At 37.6% G+C, this 13091-nt stretch overlaps 1 protein-coding gene and 2 long non-coding RNA genes across 4 annotated transcripts; all 3 read right to left on the reverse strand.

Moving 5' to 3' along the window:
• Positions 1-819: 819 nt before the first annotated feature.
• On the reverse strand, positions 820-2358 carry LOC127950630 (uncharacterized). The gene is made up of 3 exons (XR_008152503.1): positions 2308-2358; positions 2110-2179; positions 820-1405 (listed from the first exon to the last, which is right to left on the reverse strand). It is a non-coding gene; the product is annotated as an uncharacterized LOC127950630 (long non-coding RNA).
• Positions 2359-2439: 81 nt separating this feature from the next.
• On the reverse strand, positions 2440-8757 carry LOC127950620 (uncharacterized). Its single transcript, XR_008152493.1, has 3 exons — positions 8610-8757; positions 2789-3042; positions 2440-2535 (listed from the first exon to the last, which is right to left on the reverse strand). It is a non-coding gene; the product is annotated as an uncharacterized LOC127950620 (long non-coding RNA).
• LOC127950612 (uncharacterized) lies at positions 5158-8454 on the reverse strand. Of its 2 annotated transcripts, XM_052547774.1 has the most exons (7): positions 7746-8453; positions 6933-7092; positions 6488-6677; positions 6266-6392; positions 5870-6116; positions 5440-5588; positions 5158-5331 (listed from the first exon to the last, which is right to left on the reverse strand). In XM_052547774.1, exons 1-6 carry the CDS (start codon positions 8124-8126, stop codon positions 5539-5541), a joined length of 1155 nt encoding a protein of 384 aa, XP_052403734.1. In that variant the 5' UTR covers positions 8127-8453; the 3' UTR covers positions 5158-5331; positions 5440-5538. The 2 variants fall into 2 exon arrangements, with proteins under 2 accessions (XP_052403734.1, XP_052403733.1); XM_052547773.1 differs by lacking the exons at positions 5158-5331; positions 5440-5588 and having other exon boundaries at positions 5610-6116; positions 7746-8454.
• Positions 8758-13091: the final 4334 nt, after the last annotated feature.

Genomic DNA, 13091 nt, shown 5'->3' on the forward strand with positions numbered 1-13091 from the left:
TTGTCGCAATATTTCCCACTCAGCACTTCCTGCAATTGAATCAGACACCATTGTTAGATCTAGCACAGACTCTTTACCTGTAGCCACATCTATTCTTGTATTACCCCCATCATTCAGACATACCAAATTCCTCCGATCTATCAAATTTTCCATCACCATTCCATTAGAATCTGTCTCTAAACCTCCCCATAACATACTCTGGCATTAAACTCCCAACACCAAATCAGCCTATCTTCATTAAGAACCTCTATTTGTTCTAATTCACTCAACACTAATTTCTTACAAGGATTATAAAAGTTTATTATAACATACTTTTTCCCATTCACCCATACCTCCACTACAACATACTCTTGTGCTACACCTTTGCCTAATGATCTATAATGCATGCCTTCCTTAAACAGAGCTAATACACACCTCCACCATTACCCTCCTCTTGATCTCTTCTCTCACTCACATATCCTTTAATAACAAAATCAAATCTAGCTTTAAGCCATGACTCTTCACTCTAAAAACTGCTGGGTTGAAAACAACCCAATTTGGGTTATTTTGACAACCCAGCGCTGGGTCAAAAAGGGACGAACCCAGCGCTGGGTTATTTTAACCCAACCAGTTGGGTTATCATATTTAACCCAGCCTGCTGGGTTGCCTTTTTTTATGGTTTAAAATGACTATATTGCGTTAAAATTAACCCAAATTGAGCTAGGCATTAAACCTACATGTGTTGTTCATTTTAAATATCACTTTTACACACAAATAATAATTATCAAAAGGAAAATATTTATTAAAAACAAGAGAAAAGTGAAAAAGTAACATGTTAGAAGAAATGCAGAAAAGGATGGCATTAACAGCTACAGAGTTCATAAACAAAGCATTGAACATTTGATGAATATAACTTAAGATCAAATTGGAATTTGTTCAATTGTATATATTGTATAAAAATATACGAAAACACATACAATAAATTTACAATTAGTTAGGTTTTTTTCCAACTATTCTGGCATGACAGTACACAAATAAATCACAACATTAACTTTGATATTATAACATTTAACAGACGTGTGTGTGTGTGTGTGTGTGTGAAAGAATGTGAGCAGGTGTATGAATGACAGAGTGTAAACTCTTCTACTAAACAACACAGAAAAAGCTTTTTTTTTAACAAATTATACACTTACAGTTTGTTTCATAGTCCATGAATACAGATCATGCATCACGGTCAATTTTCATGATCTCTTTAGCATAACTGATGTAGTCATGAAGAAACTCCATCTGCACAGCATGTGACATCTTCTACATCATCCAGGGCAGCGTCCTCCTTTAAAACCACCGCTGCATCAGTTTAGGGGAAAGAAGATTCTCCTCTCTGACCAGTATTCATCCCAGTTACCACCTGTTCTTCATCAGTGGCCTAAGAGAAACACATTCGAAAAAATTAAACATTTAATTAAACTATCCATTTTCAGGTAGAGGTGTATTCACATCCGTAAGGATAGGTAAATAATCGGTGTTAAAGTTTCAACACTTTGTGTGGTTGTTTAATGTCTGTCTATCACAGCTCTCATGAAGTCTATAATGGCAGCACTAGTGTGAGGACAGGTGATATTGTTTGAATAAATATTGCTTTCAGAAAAGTTCTTTACTGAAACATTAAAACAGACATGACATTCACATACCTCACAATATTCATGTACATGGAGGGCTGCTCTTCAAACCGTTAGTTCAACAAATAATTAAAATGTTCATAATTTACTCTCCCCATGTTTTTCCAGACTCATACAAACTCTGCTCATTTTTTGGAAAGCATATGAATATATTTAATATTCTCTTTTTGTGTCCTCCATTGCTGGTCTGGGAGACCAGTATTTTATTTTGAACATACATGTTTGCTATCATATAATTGAAGATGTATTCATATATAAATATCAGAATTTACTTCTACAATAACTCTATATTTATGAAGCTTGAAAATACTGATTATCTAAACTATAAATGGATTAACAAATATTATGAGAAAACTAAAAATATATTAATTTATGTTGTAAAGACAGACAAAAGTCTTATAGGTTTGGAAAGACTTGAGGGCAAGTAAATTATTTTTTGTGTGAACTTTACCTCTAAGAGCGAAGACCAAGAATAATGACTCTCCAAATCATACAAGACAACTCCAAACTTGGTTTGATTTCTGCAATAAAAAACACAGACATCAATGGTCTTAATGAAATGAGCACGTAATCACACTGTTGTTGCATCAAAATGTGAAGTAAACCAGCAGGAGACAACAGAAAAATGTATTTTCTAAAAATAACTTACATAAAATCTCAAAGGAATGATGCTCTCCCATGTCTCTTGCTTTTAACATCTACAAAAACAAAAAACAAACATTATTTTACTCTTAGTAAAACACAACAACAACTGATAACATGAAATTATGAAGTTTACTTGCCTTAAACGATCTTTCCCTCTCTTCAGAAGAAGCTGAGAAAACCACCTCCTCACACAAGCAGACTTGTGTGTCCTTAACTCCAGTTAGTTTGAGTTCTGCAAAGAGGGACATCAATGGTTTCAATAAAATATTAACATATACATACATATATATACATACATATATATACACACATACAGACATATATATATATATATATATATATATATATATATATATATATATATATATATATATATATATAAATAAAAAATCACACTGTTTTTGCATCAAAATGTGAAGTTAACAGGCAGGACACAACATAAACATTAATTTTCTAAAAAAAAAAGTAATAATAACTTAACTTACATCAGTCTCAAAAGAATGAAGTTATCTTGTCTCTGGATTGCAACATCTAAAAAAACAACAACATTATTTTAGTCTTAGTAAAAATAAAGATAACTTGATGTTATTCTGAAGTTTACTCTCCTTAAACCGTCTGTCCCTCTCTTCAGAAGAACACCTCCACCTCATTCTCACACAGGTCTGAGACTCCTCACACAAACAGCTTCTGTGTCTTTAACTCTCAGCGCGAGGACAATGAAGACACAAGCTTGACAAGTCTGAAATATTACATGTAAAACATACTTTAACAGTTACCACTTCAACAGCCTCAAAATAATTATGCTAGTCTTTACTACACAATGCCGTTTCCTTTAGGAGACAAACATACATTCAGTTTAACCGCGAAAAAAAAGACAAATTCACATGAGCGTAACCGTGACCATAACCGTCTGTTAACGCCTCAAAAAGTACAGATAATGTAAAATCGTATGTAAATATGACAAAATACATTCACAGACGTTATATTAAAAGTACATCCTCCGTTCAGTACCGTTACATGAGGCAGTTAAAGCCCATCTTTCAAGCTGAAGATCATTGTGAATGAACGTGTAGATAAATAGTGTAGGAACTGGACTTGCATGAAGAAATTAATCATAAATTGGCATTAAAACAGTTTTTAAAAAGAAATTGGGATTAAAATTACTTCCGTTGTGAAAAACGCTCTTATCGGAAGTGACGCAACGGCCGGTAAACATCGTCTCTTCGTAATGGAGTCAGACAGTGAAGAGGTTGCAGTTGGCATAAATTTCAACTCTTACGATGGGCCATTGCCGTATAATTTCGAGCCGCCTAGGCGAGAGAGTGGTCAGGGAGAGTTAAGGGGAAGGGTAAATGGACAGAGGAGAGAGATAGAGTTGTGGTGTGAGGAGAATCAGTTGAGAATTGGGCAGGTGTCTTGGTGAGTGACCACAGGCGATAGCTAATTGTGGCAAACGTTGTCTCCATGTTTATCACATTGCAGTATCTTTAATAAATCATATTTAGCAATATTGCTGTCGACTTTGTTGTTTTTCAAGCACCCATGTAGATTGTCACCATCTATGCCAGCAACATGTGTCTTAAAATAATTAATTTAGATCCCAGATTTTAAATGAATGTTGTAGGATGTAGGCGGTCAGCTAGTCTGGATAGGGATAGAAATTCTGTGCATTTCCACACAACATAGTTTATCGTGACATTTTGTAGAAATTGCTAGCCGATGTTTAATCAGTAACTGCTTTTAGATCTAGATGTCCGCATGTTCTGTTTCTGCAGATGTCAAGCGTTTGGGCCGTATATTTGAAACAACATAACCGGACAGCTGGAATTCCGAACTTAGTCGGCTGTTATACTACTCACCTCTTAGTATTTCCGACGGACATAATGTAAATGAGCTCACATGTACTGTGGAGTACCTGTATGAAAGCAGTTAGTCTTCCGGCTAGGACGGGAATATGCTGTTCATATAAATACAGTCATTGTAACAAGGATCTTGCATCTTGATCATGCATCTAATTGACAGCCTATACTGTACAGGGGGTGTGTCTTTTTACAGTTCATATTTACCCAAGTTTTAGGAAGTAAGTAGTCTACATGTCATTTCTTACAAGGTCTTACACCAACCACTAAAGCTACAAGGAGGGAAGGAGAGTGAGTTTATCTTAGCACATTTGTTTAACAGGTGCTTGTGTGGTAGATGTGAGGCTATGCCATCAGCAGTGGAGAGTGTGTGCTGTAGGGAGGTCGACGCCTATTGGTCCTTTGTCCAAAACCTTGATCCCCCCCAGAAGACATTACCTGCCTCACACTCCATCCAGGGTTTGAAGCATCCTGTCTGAATCCTTTTGTGCTGCAGATAGCATACATGAACTTCAGACAGGAGCATGGCCCTCTTCAAGCCAGCAGACCAGAGTAGGTTTTGAGCAAAAATTATTTTACTGCAATTCAAAATAGCTTTTCTACACCAAAATAGTAAATCCTGTTAAGCAGGTTGTTAAACTGAGTGGTTTCCATATACTTACTATAAAAACAACTTTGGAGTTGTGTAGTACAGTAGAATATCAGCCAACAGGACATGCAATATTTACCATTGGAATTGTTTACTATGAAAACATGGTATGATCAAAATGTATATATGTCCCAATCTACACCACAGGCAGTTCCGATACACAGCATACAGGCAGGTTGTCCACTGGGCGTATGGAATACTAGGCAGGAACATTAGAAAAGCCATACCTTCATGTGTTGTGTCAGCAATAAGGAGGCAGTTTGCAGAGGAGGGACAGACATACAAAGGTTTTCAGTGGCCCCGCTTGGAAGACGATTAATAAATCCATAGTGAAACAAACTACTGGTAAAATTGATCTTTTATTACATGTTAAAACGTGAGTGTCGTGCGAGATTGAGGCTGACTGCCTCATCCTTGGCAACCTTCTGGACGGAAGAGGTGAGGGGGGCGGTGCAGCAGAGGGCCTGCGGTGTCTTGCAGTATTCCTCTACCAGAGAGACCATAAGATTTGTTGCGTATACTTGAGGAGAGAAATGTTTAGAAAACATTTAGTTACATGGTTGACTCACATAAAAATAGATAGATTCACACAAAAAAAGATATTGAAAAACTAAGTGAAACTACTAACCGTAAGATGGTTTCTCCTTGATGGGGTGGACTACCCAGCCACCTTTCCGAAACCGTGGGTAGCGAACAGCGTAGCGTCCCTCACCCTCACTAGTTCGCGCTACATCTCTGTTGCCATTACTATTGAAATGTAGGGCTGCCAAGAGAAGTCTGTACGAGATATAGTTAGAACATTAGGTCTCCAAAGCTAACCCAATGCAGTGAAATGCAACATAAATATATGACATTAATGTTTTCAGTTCAAATGGGTCTAAGACAATGACTCATCTTTGCAATTATTTTTTTGCAAACAATATGTAATGCTGTTATCAATCTATAACATTTTGGTCTGCTATACAAGACTGCATTAGTTTTTAGCCATATTCATTCTGTCATCATTTCCTGAAATTGAGAAAAAAAGAAAAAAAAACTAATTTTATTAGTATCGATACTTTTAAGTGATAACTCATTCCTCCAGGCCTGCATGATGGTAGGGATAGAGTAATAGCGCTGATGGCAGAAAAAAGTGCCAGGACTTATGCACTGCAGTCCAAACAGCTTCAGCATCCTGATTGTCTGAGAAGCCATGCAACCTGAGAAGTGGATGGCACCGCTGAGTAAAAGGTTGCAGGCAGGCATGTTTCGATGCACCTTCTCTTGGTTTTGCCAGTAACGCTCATAACCACAAGTTCCGCAGGCCTGAAAGATACAAGATTCAATACTCAAGCAGCTTTAAGATGAACCAGTAAAAAACCTGTATAGTTAAGACACAAATTATTAATATACATACTGTACATTCACAGACTATAATTCAGCTCCTCATAGACAGTTGACAAATAAGACATTACCTGCTTGACTTTTATGAAAGTTCCTTCCGGGTGCATTATGTGTCCCTGGGTTTCCCCGCAGCATGCAGAGCAAACCGTGAACAAGGACAGCAACTGCCTCTGGCAAACAATGAACTTGTCAACAGCACTGAAAACAAGAAAAGGAAAACACACATTAATTCTGACTATGACATTTTTTGATACACAATCAGAAACAGTTTCCATTAATAAAAAGGTTTTTACTTTGGGTCAGTGAGAGATTCCAGCTCTTCTGGTTCCTCCTCAGAGGACTCGCTCAACATCTCCTCCCCTGGACTCCATGACATATCACCAGAATGGTTGATGATATCAGAAAATGACCATTCATCATCACTTTGTTCAGGACTGGCCAGTGGAGTCCCCACATCCACCATCTGAGGCTTTTCCTGAACACCTTAGATGAAAGAGATTCATCTTACTAATTGTTCACCATTGTACATTCATTGGTAACAACACATGCACTATCTAATGCAACCCAGTAAAAAATGTATTTTTCTAACATTATGGAGTTCTTAATTTTTTAATGTTTACTGTCTGAAAAGTGGAAATGACAAAATAGTAACCATGGAGATCATGAAAATTTTTGACATAATCCTTATTTGTGATTGTATATGGCATGTATGGTGAATGCTAGATATAAGCTAACTACCTAATGAACGATGTAAACATCTTATGTTGCACTGTGATCCACGATGGACCACTTCTGGCTCAGGGTCCATTGTAGAGATGTCTCCATCTCCATCATCTTCAGGATCTGAAGTGGCAGTTGCACCGCCCCCGTCTTTGCTGGCAGCACTCTCTCCCAAAATCTGAAAACAGACCGAAATCACAACTTTGAACTTAAAAAAAAATGTAGTCCTTTCATGAAAATCCCCCATTCATGTATTATTTAAAAGACTGCTAATCTTTTTAAAATCTTTTCAAAGTAGTCCCAAGCTGCATTCTCTCGCATGTGCCTTGTTGATACCAGCTTCGATTAATCAAAGAAAACCAAGAATTACTTGGATGCATTTTGGAGACGGTGAAAAGTGTGCGCGCGCTCTGCTCATTCTTTCAGTTAAACATGCGCCCTGTCACAAGGGCAGCAGTTCATCTACATTACTCACTGAACAAATAAGACTTTGGCAGGGAAAAAAATCTATTTGGCGGGCGCTAAAACAAGTTAAATGCAGGAAAATTCATGCGTGAATTTAACCGAGTAGTAATATGCGAATGCAACCACATAAATTTTTTATTAAAAAAATACAATTTTCTGGAACCTGGTCTTAATAGCTCAATAAAATAAGTGTCAGGAGGCTCATGTGCCGCCTCACGGGGTGTAACAAGAGTAAGCTGACGGCAGCTAGGCGGGCTTTCGTGCCATGCCAAGACCATTATAACGTCAAAAAAAATACATTTGCAGAAATTACATGCAGAGCTACATTTCGATACAACAATTTATATATGGTATTATAAGACTTACTGTGCAAAGCTCCCTTTTTCGACGCGCAGATTCTCTCCTAGTGCTAACATTAACGTTAGACTCTTCACTCCCGCCAGATTTTGCAGGTGGACCTGCATGCACCGATGGCACAGCTCCATTTGCCAGCCTAACCCACTCTTTTCGTCGAAATCCCATGCGAAATTCCATAAGATCTCCTTGGTTGTAGCTGTCCGGTGTGAAGTGTTTTTCACATACCACCGTGTGTCTTGTCAACGAGGAGGCAGCGAAATTGCTTCTCTTTGCCTGGACGAAACGTATCCAAGCACGGAAATCTTTGTGTTTCTTGTTTGGAAATCGGTGGACCCGATGGCCAGACAAGTTGGAGTTGTTGCATCCAAAACAAACACAAGAATTCACCATTGTGACAACTCAAACCTACTATAACTATAATAACGAGAACGACAATCTCTATTTTCTGTTTCCACCTCTCAGACTACGTAAACCCACACTGAGAACCAGGGCTGCAGCGCCTATGTTTGCCTGTCGTTACGTCATATGACGCGTTCTCTGGGAAAAGGCGGGTTTTTGGAGCGTAGCTTAGAATAGGCACTTTTTTTTCTTAATTTCTGCCCGTGGGTGTTGTAAAACATATGTATTCTTATGTATGTCTTTTTAAATTTACATTTTCATGCAATATTCTGTATAAATTAAGTTATAAAATTAAATTGAAAGATGGCCTTTAAGACCTCCGTGTCTGAGGCGAAAACCGCGTCCGTTTTTTTTTATATATATATTTATATATAACGTTAAGCTCCTTTGTTTCCGCCTTTCATAAAACCTTCCGCCTTTCATACAACCGGGTAAACAATAAAAGATAACTTTACATTTTGAATATTTACTTACCATAGTCTTTCACTCGCTTCTCGCTTCTATCACGCTGAGAAAATGGTGGCTGCTCGCACTGGAGACGTACGATCTTGACGTGACGTGCGTGCTCTCCTTCACGTCCGCGTCCTCAACCCAGACCCGCTGGGTTAAAAAAAACATTTTTAAAACTTATTTTCAACCCAAACTTGGGTTAAAACATCCCAAAGTCCTATCCAACGGCCTCAACCCAGCAGTTGGGTTGAAAAAACAACCCAGCGTTTTTTAGAGTGTTGTATACATATCAGATCCGTTTAACTTCCATCTCATTAATAACACTTTTAAACTCCAATCCATTAGCCACAAGACTTCTCGCATTCCATTGTAAAAGTTAAATCATGCTCCTATCCAAACCATGCTTCCTGGCATGACTGTGTCTCATTAATCAGCCCATCCCTTACCATTACCCATGTTATGTCCGTTACTCCTAAGAATCTCTCTGCTGCCTTGACTATAATTTGAATCTTAGCTGTCTTCTTTTCAGTTTGTGCAGTACAATTAATTACTTCAGCTATGAACAACAAGAAATTTACTTTACTTACAATCATTGTCTCTTCTGTAATCCTACCTTCCATCTCTGATGTTTCCTCACTTCTCTCTTTTTGCACATCCCTCTCTCTTTCTTTCTCTTTATTCCTTGTATCAACCACTTTAACAGCTTCTCCATATGTTATATCCCTCTTAGCTCTCTCATTCTGTACTTCAATTACTCTCTTCCTCACCTCACATCCTCCAAACGCAACACTATGATCCCCTCCACAGTTACTGCATTTTGGTCCTGCTCCTTCACATTTGCCATAATCATGCCCCACCCCCTCCCCATCTTGCACATCGTTTCTTAGCCTTACACACCATAGCCACTTGCCCATATTTTTGACAATTATAACATCTTAAAGGAGGAGGCACAAAAGGCCTTACTGAGTAACTGATAAATCCAAGCTTGACCTTATCTGGCAAAATTGCACCATCAAACCTAAGCTCAACCGAAAGACTCCCCATTCTATTCCCTTCTCTGTTCATAAACAGTCGCCTAGCACCAACTATTTTTCCTCCGTTGATGTTACTTTTAAGTTCTTCCATAGATACTCCTAATGGCACTCCAGATATTACTCCACTTACCCACTGCCTCTGTCCTACAATCTTACTACTCACCACTTCTTGCTTACACATTACTTTAATTTTCAACATTTTCTTTCGTTGCTCTTCACTATTAAAAATGATCATCAAATCTCCATTGTTTAACACTTTTGCAATCTTAATTTCTCCAACTACTCTCCTCAACTCTTTCGTCAATACAATTGGACTTACCTTTTGTATTCCACCATCCTCTGTAAATTTCAATGTTACCTTCAACTCATCCAAATTTACACTCCTCACCTCCTGTTCATTTCCACTCTCACCTGAACTTCTTACCTCTATTTGTTTTTTTTTCTTTTCTTTTTACCTATGTACATCTTCCCTTATGTCTATATTCCTCTCTTCCCTGTTTTTCCTAATTCCATTTGATCATCTTCCATAACTGTATCATCAACACTAACTAGTGTCTCTGGTCCATTTCCATTATAATTTTTCTTATATTTTGAAATTATCGATTTCGCTGCATTTGCTGCCATCCATCAAAACCTCGCCGATCACTCGTACCACCACCACGCCCAGATCCACTTCAAAATGGTGCCGTCTTCCTTCTTCTTCTTCTTTGATGTTTTATGGTGGTTGGCAAACCAGCTTTAGGTGCATTTACCGCCACCTACTAGGATGGAGTGTGGAGAATTGACGGTAAATGAAAACTGGAAAAAAAACACAATATAGGTAAAGAAATAGGTAACTAACCTAAGTTGTAATTCTTTAAATGCTATTTATTACCTCTGTATCTTGGAGATAATTAATCTGTGAAACATTTCTATATCCACATCTTTATTTAAAATTTTCTGAAGTGAGATCTGATTTGTTTCTATATTAATTGATTCTGTAAGTTGTAATCTTTCATTATCATATTCTTTACATTTTATTGAAATATTTTCAACTGTTTCAGAAAGATCACACTTTACACAAAGTCCAGACTCATGTTTACCTATTATAAATAAAGATTGGTTAAGTGCAGCGTGTCCAATTCTAAGCGAGATATTATGCGTTCTTTTCTATTCCCACAAATTCTCCTCTCATTTCCAACTGTTCTTTGAATATTGTATAAATGCCGTCCTTTATTCTCACCATCCCATTTAATTTGCCATATATCTTTTAATGCTTTTTTAATTAGCCCTTTTATTTCTAATTTACTCATTGGACTATTAAATTCTATGTCTGGACTTTTTAATGTTTTTTTCGCTATCTGATCCACCACTTCATTACCTCATATACTTATATGTGCATGTATCCATACAAAATAAATAATTGTTTTTAATTGTATTCTGAATAAAATCTCTGAAAAAAATGTCTGACAAAATGTCTTGTCTAGTTAAGTTTTTTCCGCTCTTTAAACTTGACAGTGCTGAAAACAAGTCTGAACATATTACTACTTCCGGTATATTAATGTCTTCAACCCATTGAAGAGCCAAAAATATGGCAATCATTTCTGTGGTATAAACTGACAGATGACTAGATGTTCTTTTTGATATTCTATACTGAACTTTGGAACATATATTGCTGCTGCTGTGTGTCTTGTTTCAGGATCTTTCTGTATATATATGAGTTTCTGACATATATTTCTGATCTAAATATTTCTGTACTATTGAACTTTTAGATGCTTGTCTATTTTTATCATTTATACTCACTAATACCTGAAAGTCAACTACAGGCATTGGGAATAACCATGGAGGTGTTACTGGCAACACAACAGTAGCTATGTCCAAATTCAGGGTCTGCATCCTCCTTAGGATCCTTCCTACCCGGTTGAAGGAGGATGGGTCCTCCGACGACCGCAAAAACCGGAAGTCGGTGTTTGTGAATTTGGACAGCCTACCCTTCTTTCAGTTCCCTCCCTTACCCGTTGCTCATATCCTGTCGCCTAGCAACCGTGACAGCGCTAAGCAAGACACGGGTGAAGAGCTCATCGTTCTGTCCCCGGAGCTTTATAATCACTTCTGTCTGCTCTTTCGTCCTTAGAAGCGTTAAAAACAGCTTCAATCACTAACAAATAAGCTGTGTGTAAGGGGATATTCACACAGGCAGTAAGGAAGAAGCTAGTTTACGAAAGTAAACTTTTTTTTTTTTTTTTTTTTTTTTACATATACACGTACAAAAAAAAAAAAAAAATGCTTTACGCTAAAACAAAATGCCTAACTAGAAAACCACTGAAAATATATATTTTTGAAAAGCCAGTTTTTAAAAAACATCGAAAATAATACTCCTCCCCCACTCATCTACCGCTCGCTTCGTCCTGCTGAAAAGAATTATGGGATAGGTAGGACGCAAAAGGATCCACCACACCCATCCTTCCAATTCGGGGAAAAGGAGGACGCATTTGTGGGCTGCATTTGAAGGATCCTACGAATTTGGACAGCCTTCGTCGCGGCGCTGTGACGTAGCATCCTTCAAATGAGTCCTCCGAAGGATGTAGACCCTGAATTTGGACACAGCCAGTATTGCAAATGTCTTCTTATTCTTCTTCTTCTTCTTCTTCATGTTTTACGGCGGATCGCAAACTTTTAGTGCATTACCACCCCCTATCCCTCAAATGGACCATTGACACTCTAACTCGATTAACCTATCATCTCTATAAATCACTAAAACCCCTCTTAATCGAGCTTCATCCGACACTGCGTCTCCAGCTCCTCTGTCCACCCTCAGTCCTTTTAACGAGAGAAAGAAAAGAAAAACAAACAAAAACCTCATAGTCGCTTATTTAAATCGGTGCTTATCAAGAACTGTAACAGTGAATATATCTTAATTAATCTATCTGAATTAAAAACAATATATATTTAATTGAAAACTGCTCTCCCGTTTTCTCTATGTCATTCTTTAATTAATTTCTTTCAACTTTATATTCCCTACAGTACATTATAGCATGTTCAACTCTTTCCCTAACGCCACATACCTCGCATAGTCCTGTTGGATGTTTCTTTATTAGATGCATTGTACTATTTAATCTTGTGCCTCAGTCATAACCTTGTGATTATGTTCTCTTCTGCTCTGCTCCAACCTGATTCTCTTCCTTTCCCCACTATTGGCTGTATTTGATACAAATGTCTGCCCTTGGAATCTGTGTCCCAATGCTCCTGCCATTCTTTCCAAATGTTCTTTTTAATAATAGATTGAATTTCAGACCCACTGAATGTCAACATTCTCATGTTATACAGTTGTTGTTGTTTTTGTTTTAGTTTTTTGCTAGGTTATCTGCTTCTTCGTTTCCACTCAACCCGATGAGAGCTGGAACCCACCAAAAATTTACAATTATACCACTTTGCTCTAATGAATATAGTTCTTGCAAAATTTCTAATATCATCTCTTGTCTTGTTTCTGACT

This window comes from Carassius gibelio, chromosome B2, assembly GCF_023724105.1.
Source record: "Carassius gibelio isolate Cgi1373 ecotype wild population from Czech Republic chromosome B2, carGib1.2-hapl.c, whole genome shotgun sequence".
Classification (NCBI taxonomy): Eukaryota; Metazoa; Chordata; class Actinopteri; order Cypriniformes; family Cyprinidae; genus Carassius; species Carassius gibelio.

What these genes read in the sequence shown, in the direction of transcription:
- LOC127950612 (XM_052547773.1), bottom strand. Translation starts at nt 8,126, where the DNA reads ATGGTGAATTCTTGTGTTTGTTTTGGATGCAACAACTCCAACTTGTCT. An exon ending in GAAAAAGGGAGCTTTGCACA is followed by an intron (nt 7,093 to 7,745) that starts GTAAGTCTTATA and finishes GTCTGTTTTCAG; the next exon opens with ATTTTGGGAGAGAGTGCTGC. An exon ending in ATGTTTACATCGTTCATTAG is followed by an intron (nt 6,678 to 6,932) that starts GTAGTTAGCTTA and finishes CTTTCATCTAAG; the next exon opens with GTGTTCAGGAAAAGCCTCAG.